The sequence below is a fragment of the Scyliorhinus torazame genome, chromosome 16 (genome assembly GCF_047496885.1).
Source record: "Scyliorhinus torazame isolate Kashiwa2021f chromosome 16, sScyTor2.1, whole genome shotgun sequence".
Lineage (NCBI taxonomy): Eukaryota > Metazoa > Chordata > Chondrichthyes > Carcharhiniformes > Scyliorhinidae > Scyliorhinus > Scyliorhinus torazame.
Genome location: NC_092722.1, coordinates 39,287,009 through 39,303,386, shown reverse-complemented (window position 1 = coordinate 39,303,386; position 16,378 = coordinate 39,287,009). Strand labels below are relative to the sequence as shown.

The 16,378-nt window shown below is 47.7% G+C and overlaps 1 protein-coding gene across 3 annotated transcripts in view; it reads right to left on the bottom strand.

Annotated features, from left to right (window-relative positions):
• The window catches only part of padi2 (peptidyl arginine deiminase, type II), a 41,036-nt gene extending 25,154 nt beyond the window's left edge, over window positions 1-15,882 (bottom strand). Inside the window, exons 1-5 of one of the 3 annotated variants that reach the window (XM_072478348.1) lie at window positions 15,852-15,882; window positions 14,807-14,917; window positions 5,723-5,903; window positions 4,233-4,305; window positions 1,913-1,974 (exon numbers count right to left, since the gene is read on the bottom strand). In XM_072478348.1, coding sequence (XP_072334449.1) covers window positions 1,913-1,974; window positions 4,233-4,305; window positions 5,723-5,903; window positions 14,807-14,898 — 408 coding nt within the window. In that variant the 5' untranslated portion in view covers window positions 14,899-14,917; window positions 15,852-15,882. Of the gene's footprint in view, window positions 1-1,912; window positions 1,975-4,232; window positions 4,306-5,722; window positions 5,904-14,806; window positions 14,918-15,706; window positions 15,828-15,851 lie in introns of those variants that run through there. The other 2 variants (XM_072478347.1, XM_072478349.1) reach the window with 2 other exon arrangements.
• Window positions 15,883-16,378: the final 496 nt, after the last annotated feature.

The following is a 16,378-nucleotide window of genomic DNA, read 5'->3' as shown; positions in this document are numbered from 1 at the left end:
GTGTGACTGTCAGGTGGATGTACCTTTAAGAAATGAGTGTTTATCAAATAGCTGCAGTGATGTCAGTGTGTGGGTGGAGCTGGGCTGTCTGTCTTTTACTTTCGCTTTGAGCTGGGAGGTGCAGTGTGTTTTTGGTTTCATTTTCAGATTTGAAGAGCTGTATTCAAAGCAAGCAGATATGTAAAATGAACTTTCTCTCTACAAGCTAAAGAATGTCTTCAGCTCATTGATGATTTCAAAGTAATACCCGATTCTGTAGAGAATTTAAACCTGCTGTCTTTGTAAAAAGGGTTTAACTTATGGATGTTGCTAAAAAAAGGTATTACGCGTTATCGATAGAGTACTGTATCTTTTGGGGGGGGGTTATCAGGATTGGCAGCTGATAAACTGTTTCCTATGTGTTTATAAGATGTGAACAGGGTTCATAGAATAAACATGGTTTTGTTTTAAAAATCACACGTGTAAACTGGGCCCTTGTGCTCCCCATAACCAAAATCTATTAAAAGTTGTGGGTCAGGTGAACTCCATGATATACTTTGGAGTTCTCTAAACCCTGGCCCGTAATAGTGACCATACAATAGATAAAGTCTATTGAAGGACAAAAACTGAAAACAATAAGATGCAAGAACAAGCTGCGAATACACATTCCTATTATTCCTTGATTTTCAAAGGAACAGTCATTCATCCAGCCATCTGAGAGGCACATGTGTCAGACAAGTTCTCCTCTTTTTGTTGTCAATCACCTCAAAACATCCATGGTGACCTCAAGTGACTGGAGCTCAGAATCCAGACCAAATGTCAAATTCACCCCCTTAACTCCCAAGTCTCCTAATTTTTTCAGTCGGGGTGTCAGCCAACATAGGAACAGGAGTGGACAATTCAGCTCGATGAGCCTGCTCCGCCATTTAATTAGGTCATGGATCATTACCTCAACATCACTTTTCTGTGCTATCCCATATCACTTCATGTCATTAGATCCCAGAAGTCTATTGATTTTGGTCTTGAGCCATGCTCATTGATTGAGCTTTCACAGCTCTCTGGGATAGGGAATTCCAAAGATTCACCAGGGGAAACATCTTGGGCACGATACTCTGGCCACGCTGCATCCGAAGTGCAGCTTGTTGTGGCGCAGTGTGGCCGGTGAAAGCTGGGAGATCTCGCTCCCGGGATCCACCTGGCTCGCGAGATTCAACGCAAACTCGCCGAGATTTTACAAGAGGAATCCTGCCAACAATGGGCGGGATCACTTTTTAACAAATCTGCATATTAGAGCTAGGCGGTAACCTCACTTTAATGGGCAGATTCCCGAGGTACCCGAGGCTTTGAGATTCAATCCCTTCGCCTCAAGAGATCTCGGGCAAGCACCGTTTGGTACTGGTCCTCAAAAATGGGGACCAGTTTGGAATGGCACTTATGGGGGTGTCTCCAAGGGGATTGGAGGCCCCCAGCTGCATGCCCTTCTGGGCAGGGTGATACCCTGGCACTGCTGGTGCCACCTGGCTACCCTGGCAGTGCCAGTCTGGCACCCAATTCTTCAAAACTCAAGGGAATACAGACCCCGTCTCCCCAAACTCGCTTCATAAGACAATCCCACCATCTCAAGGATTCATCTGGTGAACCTCCGTTGCACTCCCTTCATGTCAAGTGCTGCTCCTACCAAGTCATCTCTGGACCAATTTGATATTCATGTGGCCTGACGTAGCCAGCCCATGGGCGCAAGGCTGCTTTACGATATAAATTAGAGTCCTACATGGATTGTGGGACACTGGTGCAAAATCCAGGCACCAATGGGCAGAGCTTCAATCAAGCAAGACATTGAATGGCCAAACCAGTGGTTTGGAGGTGGTAGGACCCTTTATACAGCAATGGATTTTGAATAAAATTACTCCAGTATTTACATTTTTCTGATCACCTTATTTGGATGATTCTCTTCAACTTGCCCATCACGATCTGCATCCACATCTAGGGATATGTCTGTAAAAGAAGGTACAGAGAAGCTAATTTCTCCACGCCTGTAGAGTTTTACTAACAGTCCCAATGTTCCAGTTCTCCAATGCATAATTTAATTGTAAAATGTAATCGTAAATGCACAGCAGCCAAGAAAAGAATATTGAAAGATTTGCATTTACGTAGCATTTTCCTGACCACATCTTTCAGAAGACTTTACAGCTAATTAAGTACTTTTTTTTAAAGTGTAGTCATTGGGAAATGCAGCAGCTAATTTGCACAAAGCAACTTGGCATTGGTGAGACCACATCTCGACTACAGTGTGCAGTTTTGGTCTCCTTATTTAAGGAAAGATGTAAATGCATTGTAGGCGGTTCAAAGGAGGCTTACTAGATTGATACCTGGAATGAGCGGGTTGTGATATGAGGAAAGGTTGGATAGTTAGGATAATGATAAAGCTTGTACACTGGAGTTTAGAAGAGTGAGGGGTGATGTTTGGTTGAAGAATATTAAATTCCGGATGGTCTTGACAAGGTGATCATTGAAAGGATGTTTCCTCTTGTGGGTGAGTCCACAACTAGGGGGCAAGGTTTTAAAATTAGGAGTCGCCCTCTTAGGACAGAGATTAGGGGAATGGTTCCTCTCAGAGGGCTGTGCGACCTTGGAACTCTCTACCTCCGAAGGCGGTGGAGGCAGGGGTAAGTGAATACTCTTATGGTGGAGATGGATAGATTCTGGTTAGGCAAAGGAATCAAAGGATATTGGGGCTAGAACAGGAATATGGAATTCAAAACACAACAAAATCAGCCATGATCTGATTGAATGGCAGAACAGCCCAGAGGGGCCCGCAAATGGCCTGCTCCTATTTCATAGGTTTGCATGTTCATATGTAAATTGTCATAAAAATCCATCTGGTTCACTAGTGTTCTTTAGGGAAAAAAAATCTGCCATCCTTACCTGGCCTACATGCAACTCCGGATCCACAGCAATGTGGTTGGCTGTTAAATGCACTCTAAAATGGGAGGGCAGTTAGGGATGGACAATAAATGGTGGCTCAGCCAACGATGCCCACGTCCCACAAAATGAATTTAGAAAGGCAGCAACATGATAAATCACCAGATAAAATGCTTCTGTGATGTCGAATGAGGACTAAATATTGGCCAGGAGTCTGAGGATATCAAAGGCTGATCCAGGGACAGCTCCCCGTTTTCCTTCCAAATAGGATCTTTTACTCCCGCCAGAGCAGACAGCCTTGGTTTTATGTTTTATCCGGAGAATGGCATCTCCTGCAGTGCAGTATTTCCTCAGTACCGCATCGGAATTCTCAAAACTTGGTTTCTGTGTTCAAGTCCCAGTGTGGAGGTTGAACATGGAATCCTGGGGCTTGGAGGCGGGAGAGCTGCCCACAGAGGCACAGCTGACACAGGTGGCAAGTTCATTGGCTGCTGTTGGTTGTGGTCAGGACTCTGCAACACCTTTTGCTATTCTTCAAACAATGCTTCTTGGCTCTTTAACATTGGCCTAAAACAGGTAGACCCGGCCTCAGTTTCACATCTCATTCAAAGGGCCATATTCCCTCAGAAGGATCAACCTACACCAAGGGCTTGAGATTTGGAGTGAACCACCAGACAACAATATCCAGGGATTGGGGGCACCTGGGTGGCTGAGCTCTGGGAAGGGTTATTCCCTTGCACCCCCGATGCCACCTGGGCACCCTGGCAGCACCATCCATGTGCCACCCTGTCAATGCCAAGGTGCCCAGGTGACACTGCCACCCTGTCAGTGCCCAGGTGGCATTTGGTCCGCATTGGGAATCAGGTTCCATGGTGCCCTTATTAGGTGCGGTTTGAGGGGCTCGATGACCCTCTTATAGGTGAGTAAGGGTGGGGAGGGGGGGGGGGGGGGGAAGGTCGCGTTGGGGGAGGGGGGTCCTTGAGAGTTTTAATGGCGCCACGATCCCTTACTGCAATGACAAGTGGAGCTCCTCAGTGCAGGAAAGGAGTCTAATTGTGGCTGTGGTGGAGTATTTCCTGCTGAGGCCCTGAAATAAAACAGAGTCCCATTATGTAGCGGGGTCTTTCTCGGTGAAACACCCGGTGAAACATGTTTGACATGGGACTCACTTCTGTTAAATCACAATCTTGGACTTTTTTTCTATGCTGTACCCTAGCAGGAGATTTTTAAAATGGATTTAGAATTTAAAGTTCAAATGATTTTTATTATATTTCCATGAGCATAGGCAGTAAACCCAGCAGCACCATTAAATTTGTGAGGGCGACGCTTACCAACAGCTGTAAACTGTAGGGTCATCTCGTCAATGGGGTTGTTGGACTTATCCTCATAAAATGTAACTGTAACCTACAGGAAGAGAATGGGCATGGAGTTAAAAACCTATGATTGAATGCATAATACGATTCAAATTTTGAACAAGGATGTGAAGTTGGGTAAGGGGATGACCAATCCTGCCTGTAACCCTCACTCTTTGACCTCAGGCATGCAGACTGACCAATCTGGTGAGGTTCAAGAGTGGCTTGTAGAACCGTAACCACAGAATGACATGATGTGGAGATTCTGGCGTTGGGCTGGGGTGGACACAGGAAGACGTTTTACAACACCAGGTTAAACTCCAACAGGTTTGTTTCAAATCACTAGCTTTCGGAGCGCAGCTCCTTCCTCTGAGGAAGCTAGTGGTTTGAAACAAACCTGTTGGACTTTAACCTGGTGTTGTAAGGCGTCTTACTCAGAATGACATAGGACAGGGGTGGAGTTTGGAGCACTTCAAAGCGCGGTCCCATTACCATCCTAACGTGCTTTATATGGGTTTTCAGCTATCTACTGAAATTCTATCTTTTCATTTTGCTTTGCATTGATTGGTGAATTATTCCAAATGCTTATCACTCAAAGTTCTTCCTAACAAATGCTTATTTAAAACTTACTTTCAAATCATTTATATCAATATAATTTTTATTCATGGGATGTGGGCATCACAGGCTGGGCCAGCATTTGTTGTCCATCCCTAATTGCCCTTGAACCGAGTGGCTAGCTTGGCCATTTCAGGAGGCATGCGAAGAGTCAACCACATTGCTGTGGGCCTGGAGTCTCATGTAGGCCAGACCAGGTAAGGAAGACAGATTTCCTTCCCCAAAGGGACATTAGTGAGCCAGATGGGTTTTTACGACAATGGTTTCATGGTCATCATTCGACTTTTAATTCCAGAAATTTATTGAATTCAAATTTCACTACCTGCCGTGGTGGGATCTGAATCCAGGCCTCTATAGCATTACCCTGGGTGACTGGATTATTAGTCCAGTGATAACGCCACTGCACCACTACCACCCCCATTCCACCTTTCCTGATTCAATTTGAAGTGCTATTTTGTATTTATTTCAGATGCACCATTTAATATTTTATGTCCCGATGTGAGGTCACCACTTAATCCTCTTCCTTGCAGAATGTAGAGCTTGAGTTTCTTTAACCATTTCAAATGGTTGAACCCCTTAGAGATGTACAGCCCGGAAGGGGACTGTTGCATTGCATCAAATACTAATCTGTTTCCATTTCCTCTTCAATTTCCTGATGGTGATCACTCTTCTTTCTAGTTGAGGGAAGGAGTAACGAAAACCGTGAGGAAAACTGGAGGAGAAAATAAGAAAGGAAGTGACGAGAGAGAACTATGAAATAAAGAGAATAGTACGATCCCGAGGTCAAGGGGATGCAGAAAGTGGCACCAGAAATACTTCTCACGGTAGAGGCGATCAAAGGGAAATAATGTTACCTTGTTGTCATTGACATTCTTGCTCGTTTTATCCTGTCTGACTAGGAGAATGGTTCCTTTGCGGAGAACCGATTTAACTGCATGTTCAGTCACCGGGGTTACATGCTGTTGATCTAAAATGGAGCATTTCACACCGGGGCTAAAGCGGATTTCAAAAAGCTGGGACTTTGGAGGTGATGGCCTGCGGAAAGAGACAGTTCAATTGAGGTCATGGATTGAATTTATTTTTAAAAAGCATCTGTATCATTACAGTTACACTCGCTCAAATAAACTCATTTCATTGTTTCCCTGGCTCACTCAGTAGCAATCCTGTCTGAGTCAGAAGGGTGTACATTCTGACAACTCTCCAGAATTTGATACACAAGCTAACTTAACCAGTGTGATTGTAGGATGAAAGACATTAAAAAGCTTAATTTTGTTCCCCTGGCTCACTCAGTAGCAATCCTGTCTGAGTCAGAAGGGTGCACATTCTTTTTTTAAAAATATACTTTATTCAAGATTTTTGGCCAAACATAACAGTACGTAGTGTTTCTTTTACACAACAATAAAGCAATATAAATAACAGTGGCCAGTTTTAAACAAATAAATAAAATATAAACAAAACAAAACTGAATGGCAACTGCCTTGTCCAAAATAAATACTCTCCAAAAATACAATCCAACATACAATTACCTATAACAACTACCTATACATATTATACATATACAATAACATCTCTGAGAGTCCGTTCGATTCCATCCCCCCCCCCCCCCACCCCCCTGGGTTGCTGCTGTTGTCTACTTCTTTTCCATTCCCTCTATCTTTCTGTGAGGTAATCGACGAACGGTTGCCACCACCTGGTGAACCCCTGAGCCGAACCCCTTAACATGAACTTAATCCGTTCTAACTTTATAAACCCTGCCATGTCGTTTATCCAGGTCTCCACACCCAGGGATTTGGCTTCCTTCCACATTAGCAATATCCTGCGCCGGGCTACAAGGGACGCAAAGGCCAACACGTCTGCCTCTCTCGCCTCCTGCACTCCCGGCTCTTCTGCAACCCCAAATATAGCCAACCCCCAGCTTGGTTCGACCTGGACCCCCACCACCTTCGAAAGCACCTTTGCCAACCCCACCCAGAACCCCTGTAGTGCCGGGCATGACCAGAACATGTGGGTGTGATTCGCTGGGCCTCTCGAGCATCTCGCACACCTATCCTCTACCCCAAAAAATTTACTGAGCCGTGCTCCAGTCATATACGCCCTGTGTAACACCTTAAATTGTATCAGGCTTAGCCTGGCACACGAGGACGATGAGTTTACCCTACGTAGGGCATCAGCCCGCAGCCCCTCCTCAATCTCCTCCCCCAGCTCCCCTTCCCACTTCCCTTTCCGCTCATCCACCATGATCTCCCCCCTCGTCCCTCATTTCCCTGTATATGTCCGACACCTTACCATCCCCCACCCATGTCTCTGAGATCACTCTATCCTGCACCTCCTGCGTCGGGAGCTGCGGGAATTCCCTCACCTGTTGCCTCGCGAAAGCCCTCAATTGCATGTACCGAAATGCATTCCCTTGAGGCAACCCATATTTTTCCGTCAGCGCTCCCAGACTCGCAAACGTCCCATCTACAAACAGATCTCTCAGTTGTACTACCCCAGCTCTTTGCCATGCTCCAAATCCCCCATCCATTCTCCCCGGAACGAACCTATGATTGTTTATTATCGGGGACCGCACCGAAGCTCCCGTCCTTCTCCTATGCCGTCTCCACTGCCCCCAAATGTTCAATGTAGCCACCACCACCGGGCTTGTGGTGTATTTCTTTGGTGAGAACGGCAACGGCGCCGTCACCATTGCTTGTAGGCTAGTCCCCCTGCAGGACGCCCTCTCCAATCTCTTCCACGCCGCTCCCACCCCTTCTCCCATCCACTTACACACCATTGAAACATTGGCGGCCCAGTAGTACTCACTTAGGCTTGGTAGTGCCAGCACCCCCCTGGTCCCTACTACGCTGCAAGAATCCCCTCCTCACTCTCGGGGTCTTCCCAGCCCACACAAAACTCATAATACTCTTCTCGATTCTTTTTTAAAAAGCCTTAGTGATCACCACCGGGAGGCACTGAAACACAAAAAGGAATCTCGGGAGGACCACCATTTTAACCGCCTGCACCCTACCTGCCAATGACAGTGACTCCGTGTCCCATCTCTTAAAGTGCTCCTCCATCTGTTCCACCAACCGCGTTAAATTAAGCCTGTGTAATGTACCCCAATTCTTGGCTATCTGGATCCTCAAGTACCGGAAGTCCCTTGTTACCTTCCTCAACGGTAAATCCTCTATCTCTCTGCTCTGCTCCCCTGGATGCACCACAAACAACTCACTTTTCCCCATGTTCAGTTTGTACCCTGAAAAATCCCCAAACTCCCCAAGTATCCGCATTATCTCCGGCATCCCCTCCGCCGGGTCCGCCACATATAGCAACAAATCATCCGCATGCAGAGATACCCGGTGTTCTTCTCCCCCCCCCCCCCGAGTACTCCCCTCCACTTCCTGGAACCCCTCAACGCTATGGCCAGGGGCTCAATCGCCAGTGCAAACAATAACGGGGACAGAGGACATCCCTGCCTCGTCCCTCTATGGAGCCGAAAATAGTCAGACCCCCGTCCATTCGTGACCACGCTCGCCATCGGGGCCCTATACAGCAACTGTACCCACCTGATATACCCATCCCCAAAACCAAATCTCCTCAAAACCTCCCACTCCACTCTATCAAATGCTTTCTCTGCATCCATCGCCACCACTATCTCCGCTTCCCCCTCTGGTGAGGGCATCATCATTACCCCTAGCAGCCTCCGTATATTTGTATTCAGCTGTCTCCCCTTCACAAACCCAGTTTGGTCCTCATGAACCACCCCCGGGACACAATCCTCTATCCTCATTGCCATTACCTTGGCCAGAATCTTAGCGTCCACATTCAGGAGGGAAATAGGCCTGTAGGACCCGCATTGCAGCGGGTCTTTTTCCTTCTTTAGGAGGAGCGATATCGTTGCCTCTGACATAGTCGGGGGCAGCTGCCCCCTTTCCCTCGCCTCATTAAAGGTTCTCATCAGTAGCGGGGCCAGCAAGTCCATATATTTCCTATAGAATTCAACTGGGAATCCGTCTGGTCCCGGGGCCTTCCCCGCCTGCATACTCCCAATCCCTTTCACCACTTCCTCCGTCTCAATCTGTGCTCCCAGTCCCACCCTCTCCTGCTCCTCCACCGTGGGAAATTCCAGCTGATCCAGAAAGCACATCATTCTCTCCTTCCCATCCGGGGGCTGAGCTTCATATAATCTTTCGTAAAATGCCTTGAACACTCCATTCACTCTCTCCGCTCCCCGCTCCATCTCTCACCCCCACTATCTCCTTCGCTGCTCCACTTTTCCTCAGTTGGTGGGCCAGCAACCTGCTCGCCTTCTCCCCATATTCGTACTGTACACCCGGTGCCTTCCTCCATTGTGCCTCTGCATTACCCGTAGTCAACAAGTCAAATTATACATGTAGCCTTTGCCTTTCTTTGTCCAGTCCCTCCTCCGGTGCCTCCGCGTATTGTCTGTCCACCCTCAGAAGTTCTTTCAACAACCGCTCCCTTTCCCTACCCTCCTGCTTTCCTTTATGTGCCCTAATAGATATCAGCTCCCCTCTAACCACTGCCTTCAGCGCCTCCCAGACCACTCCCACCTGTACCTCCCCATTATCATTGAATTCCAAGTACCTTTCAATACACCCCCTCACTTTTTTTTTAAATAATATTTTTTATTGAAAATTTTTGGTCAACCAACACAGTACATTGTGCATCCTTTACACAATATTATAACAACACAAATAACAATGACCTATTTTATAAACAGAAAATTAATAAATAATAAATAACAAAAATGAAAACTAACCCTAATTGGCAACTGCCTTATCACAAGTAACACTCTCCAAAAATATAATTTAACAGTCCAATATATAATTATCTGTAGCAACGACCTATACATATTATACAGTATATATTAACAACCCTGAGAGTCCTTCTGGTTCCTCCTCCTCCCACCCCCCCTACCCCCACCCCCCCTCCCCCCCCTCCCCCTCCCCCCTCACCTCCCCTCCCACCCCACCCCCACCCCCCTCCCACCCCACCCCCACCCCCCCAACCCCCCCTCCCACCCCCCCAACCCCCCCTCCCACCCCCCCACCCCCCCCTACCCCCCCACCCCCCCCTACCCCCCCACCCCCCCTCCCACCCCACTCCCCCCTTCCCCCCACACCCCCTCCCCCCCACCCCCACCCCTCCCCCACCCCTCCCCCCCACCCCCTGGGAAATTCCAGCCGATCCAAAAAGCCCATCATTCTCTCCCTCCCATCCGGGGGTTGCACTTCATATAATTTTTTATAAAATGTCTTGAACACTCCATTCACTCTCTCCGCTCCCCGCTCCATCTCTCCTTCCTCATCCCTCACTCCCCCTATTTCCCTCGCTGCTCCCCTTTTCCTCAATTGGTGTGCCAGCAACCTGCTCGCCTTCTCCCCATATTCGTACTGTACACCCTGTGCCTTCCTCCATTGTGCCTCTGCAGTGCCTGTAGTCAGCAAGTCAAATTCTACATGTAGCCTTTGCCTTTCCCTGTACAGTCCCTCCTCCGGTGCTTCCGCATATTGTCTGTCCACCCTCAAAAGTTCTTGCAGCAACCGCTCCCGTTCCTTACTCTCCTGCTTCCCTTTATGTGCCCTTATTGATATCAGCTCCCCTCTAACCACCGCCTTCAACGCCTCCCAGACCACTCCCACCTGGACCTCCCCATTATCATTGAGTTCCAAGTAATTTTCAATGCACCCCCTCACCCTTAGACACACCCCCTCATCTGCCATTAGTCCCATGTCCATTCTCCAGGGTGGGCGCCCTCCTGTTTCCTCCCCTATCTCCAAGTCTACCCAGTGTGGAGCGTGATCCGAAATGGCTATAGCCGTATACTCCGTTCCCCTCACCTTCGGGATCAACGCCCTTCCCAGCACAAAAAAGTCTATTCGTGAGTAGACTTTATGGACATAGGAGAAAAACGAGAACTCCTTACTCCTAGGTCTGCTAAATCTCCACGGGTCTACACCTCCCATCTGCTCCATAAAATCTTTAAGTACCTTGGCTGCTGCCGGCCTCCTTCCAGTCCTGGACTTCGACCTATCCAGCCCTGGTTCCAACACCGTATTAAAATCTCCCCCCATTATCAGCTTTCCCATCTCTAGGTCCGGAATGCGTCCTAGCATCCGCCTCATAAAATTGGCATCATCCCAGTTCGGGGCATATACGTTTACCAAAACCACCGGCTCCCCCTGTAGTTTGCCACTCACCATCACGTATCTGCCCCCGTTATCCGCCACTATAGTCTTTGCCTCGAACATTACCCGCTTCCCCACTAATATAGCCACCCCCCTGTTTTTCGCATCTAGCCCCGAATGGAACACCTGCCCCACCCATCCTTTGCGTAGCCTAACCTGGTCAGTTTCAGGTGCGTTTCCTGTAACATAACCGCATCTGCCTTAAGTTTCTTAAGTTGTGCGAGTACCCGTGCCCTCTTTATCGGCCCGTTCAGCCCTCTCACGTTCCACGTGATCAGCCGGGTTGGGGGGGCTTCCTACCCCCCCCCCTGTCGATTAGCCATCCCCTTTTTCCAGCTCCTCACCCGGTTCCCACGCAGCTGTATCTCCCCCAGGCGGTGCCCCCCCGCCCATCCACTCCCATACCAGCTCCCCCCTCTCCCCAGCAGCAGCAACCCAGTAATTCCCCCCTCCCACCCCCCCGCTAGATCCCCCGCTAGCGTAATTACTCCCCCCATGTTGCTCCCAAAAGTCAGCAAACTCTGGCCTCGGCTCGCACCGTGCGACGCCCCCTCCTTCCTGCCTCTCTATTCCCGCCATGATTATCATAGCGCGGGAACCAAGCCCGCGCTTCTCCCTTGGCCCCGCCCCCAATGGCCAATGCCCCATCTCCTCCACCTCCCCTCCTCCCCCCATCACCACCTGTGGAAGAGAGAAAAGTTACCACATCGCAGGATTAGTACATAAAACTCCTCTTTCCCCCCTTTTTAACCCCCCTCTTCGCCCCCCACATTCGCCCCACCACTTTGTTCAAACGTTCTTTTTAATAACCCGCTCATTCCAGTTTTTCTTCCACAATAAAAGTCCACGCTTCATCCGCCGTCTCAAAGTAGTGGTGCCTTCCTCGATATGTGACCCACAGTCTTGCCGGTTGCAGCATTCCAAATTTTATCTTCTTTTTATGAAGCACCGCCTTGGCCCGATTAAAGCTCGCCCTCCTTCTCGCCACCTCCGCACTCCAGTCTTGATAAACGCGGATCACCGCGTTCTCCCATTTACTGCTCAGAGTTTTCTTTGCCCATCTAAGGACCATTTCTCTATCCTTAAAACGGAGGAATCTCACCACTATGGCTCTGGGAATTTCTCCTGCTCTCGGTCCTCGCGCCATCACTCGGTATGCTCCCTCCACCTCCAACAGACCCGCCGGGGCCTCCACTCCCATTAACGAGTGCAGCATCGTGCTCACATATGCCCCGACGTCCGCTCCCTCCGCACCTTCAGGAAGACCAAGAATCCTCAGGTTGTTCCTCCTTGCATTGTTCTCCAGTGCCTCCAACCTTTCCACACATCGTTTCTGATGTGCCTCATGCATCTCCGTCTTCACCACCAGGCCCTGTATGTCGTCCTCATTCTCGGCTGCCTTTGCCTTCACGACCCAAAGCTCCCGCTCCTGGGTCTTTTGTTCCTCCTTTAGCCCTTCGATTGCCTGTATTATCGGGGCCAACAGCTCTTTCTTCATTTCCTTTTTGAGCTCTTACACACAGCATTTCAAGAACTCTTGTTGTTCAGGGCCCCATATTAAACTGCCACCTTCCGACGCCATCTTGGTTTTTGCTTGCCTTCCTTGCCGCTGTTCTAAAGGATCCACTTTCTCCTCCTTTTTTCATCCGTATCCAGGGGGGATTCCCTTCTGGTTTACCGCACAGTGTTTTTAGCCGTCAAAATTGCCGTTGGGGCTCCTATCAAGAGCCCAAAAGTCCGTTTCACCGGGAGCTGCCGAAACGTGCGACTCAGCTGGTCATCGCCGCACCCGTAAGTCCAGAAGGGTGCACATTCTGACACCACTCCAGAGTTTCATACATAAGCTAAATTAACCGGTGTGATTGTGGGATGAAAGACATTAAAAAGCTTAATTTTTATTACTCATGGTCTCTTGCCCTGAGGAAATGGCTGTTCCACCCCGTCCTCGAACCACAACAGCTCTTGTGGTGATGGTTCTTCGACTGACACTGTCAGGCAGCGAATGAACAGCGGTATATGTCCAAGTCAAAACGGTCAGTGACTTGGAACTAAATGTTTCCGGGATCTTGCTGCTTCTTGGGTCGAAGGGCTAGGGTTGGGATGAGCTTTTTGTAGATAAAACATACTTATAGAATTGTCCATGTCATTGAGTAGATTTGGGTGTCATAGCTCCACCGGAATACTTACTTGGTTGGAGGTGGGGACAGATTTACAGCACTGTGTCTGGGATGCTGTCAGGTCGATAGCCTTCGTTATGTCTTTTGCACTCAGCTGCTTCCTAATGTCAGTGCATGTATCAAGCTGGTTCCACACTGCCATCGATGATGATAGGGCCAGCAGGAAAGGAGCCATCCACTATTGTCCATTTGGCAATTTCAGTTGAAGATATTGGCAAACACTTCACTTTTTCCTCTTGCACTGCGCTAGGCTCAGCTAGAAGAGAGGATGGGGATGTTCGCGGAGTCTCCGTCTCCTGTCCATTGTCTAATTGTCTATCTTTCTCCTCAACCAAATATGCTAGAACCTTTGCTTTTATCCATTGGTCATGGTCTCACTTAGCGCTTTTCTTTCCTTCCTGTTTTTTGCATTGGACGCACATTGTGCCCTGTACTGTATCTTCACTATGTTCAAACCTTATTCTAAGGCATGCCTCGAGTCACTCCTGGCATGTCCCTCTCCAATGACCATTGAACCAGAGCTGAACTCTCACTTTGAGGGAGTGCTGCATTTTTGTTATTCACTTTGTTTGAGCGAGACATGAATCTACACGAGTGTACGTAAAAATATTCCTGTGACGCACTTGAAGAGAAGCAAAAGGTTCTCCTCGTGTCTCAGCCAACTCTCAGCCATCAATCAACAAAGGCCGATTGTTCATCTTGTTGTTTATGTGATCTTGCTATGCGCAAATCAATTGCTTATCTTCCCTATAAAACAAATGACTACACGTTCAAAGTAATTCGCTGGTTATATAATGCTTTGAAACATCTGTATGCAAGCGGTTATCAAAATTCAAGTCCTTTTTGACCCTCGTACCTGTGCTCCGGGGACTAACAAATTGCATTTTATGCAAGTTATAGGATAAGTGGGACTAGTTATTTGTTAAAAATGAATCAATACACCAATCCAGTTCAGTCCTTATTGTAAAATGAGGCTTTTGAAAACTAGAATTGAGGGTCTCTCGTGTTTCACGAGGTATTTCATCATGCAACAGGAGATTCTCCAATTATAAATTTGTCACAAAAGGTTACCAGACACTTTTGTCTCCTTCATTTTCTCACACACAAGACACCTGCTGCCAAGATTATGACGCAGGAAAAAAGGTGATCTGTATTTCCTCTCCAAAGAAAGCTGTGCATTAATTGCCCACTTAAGGAGCTGAACTGGATCATGGATGGGTCTGCCCTGCCACTGGTACTATCATGGTGGGAGCAGGGATGGGCCAGTTACTGGCAGGCATGCCATCCAGAGCAGTGCCCAAATTTAGGAGTTCACCCATCTGTTGGCCCATAAAGTCAGTCCAGATCAAATATTGGAATATAGGAAACATCGCAACAAACCCTGCTCCCGTTTACCATCGAGGGAACACAGCCACATTTTAATCAAAAGGGAAAACGCTGGAAAATCTCAGCAGGCCTGGCAGCGTCTGTAGGGAGAGAAAAGAGCTAACGTTTCGATGACCCTTTGTCAAAGACACATTTTAATCTTGTACAGCATACAGGACAGAGAAATCAGTTCGTTCTGACTTACTTGTAAACATCAATGCTGAGTTCGGTCCCCAACACATAATTCATCTGGGTGGGCTTCCCACATTCCAGGCGCACAGTTCTTTGCTTGGACATAGCGATGGTTTGTAGCTCTCTACAGAGAAAGAGTCAGCGTTTCAGCTCAGCTGATCTATAGCCACCCACTGTCCTGCTCACAATAACAGCCCAGAGCCACCAGGCTCTTGTGTGTTTTCAAGAGTCAGAAGCTTTTGTAATTGAGTATAATCAGCTGCTGCCCTCATCTCTTTATTCTCCCTGTATACTTATCTAGTTAGTTTACAATTATACAATTTAACAATCTAACGTGAAAGCCATTTCTTTGGTGCAATTGTATGTGAGCAAAGTATCAACAAAAGGGAAACCGTCCCATTCAGCAGGTGCCCATGGAATAAATGCCTAATTTGAATTGTTCATTCTCTTCCGTGTTCAAACACAAATCTCCATTCTGAATTGCTTGTTCATGAAATGCTCACAGTGAATAGTTAACCTGGTAACTAATCCATTGAACCAACTTGTTTTACTTGCTTCAGAGCTGTTTGATTTTAGTTTGAATCTACCCTGCTTTTGGCTCATGTGATGCTTCCTATTCAACACTGAAAACAAAGCATGGTCTTTTACCGTTCCCCGCCTCTGCGCACAATCATTTCAGGAACATTTCAGAGCTCTGTTTGATTTCAGTTTGAATCTACTCGGCTTCTGGCTCATGGGACGCTGCCGTTCAAAACTAAAAACAAAGCTCAGTCTTTAACCGCTCCCTCGCCTCTCCACACAATCATTTCATGAAGCTGTTACAAAAACAAGTCTGATAAAACGCAAGTAACCGCCACCTTATGCTTTCCAAGCTGATTCACATAATCTGGTCTCTAGCACAGGCTAAAGGTACCTGTGTAACTGTACACCTTGACTCCTTGAATGTCAGAGCTCAATATGTTCCTATGTTTGCACAACATCTGCCCAGTGAACGCTGGCTAATTAGGTTGCTGATTCAACATTTGTCCTTCAAAGCCCTTAAGGGACAGGAACCTTACCTGTTCCGACCAACATGTGATGTCAGCCCCACATCATGTGATTATTTTTTTATTAATGTGTTCTGAAGGAGCGTTGCAAGCTACACGGTTGTCATCAATTCTTTCCAGACAGCTAATGGAGGCCAATTAATTCAGCAACAGTCACATCCTGAAAACAATACAACAAAAGATAAGGAGGCGACTAATTTAATTGAAGTAAAAGACCAGTTTGAGGATTGACACAAGGTTCCTGGGAAGGGAAGAGAGGGGGATTAAGGAAATGAAGGATCATTCTCTGGGAGTGCGATTTGCGAGTTTGGAGGAAATGGGCGAGCTATATGCAGGTGCGGGACTTTATCAGGAAGGTCTTCCCGACATTCCCAATTGCGCCTGCCTCCTCATTGATGGAGGAGGTGCTGTCAACGGGGCAATTGGAGAGAGGGGTCTTGGCAATTTACAGGAAGATTTTGGAGGAGAACAGGGTGTCCATGAAGGGGTTAAGTGGGAGGACGAATTGGGGGTGGTGCTGGAAGAGGGTGTGGTGGACT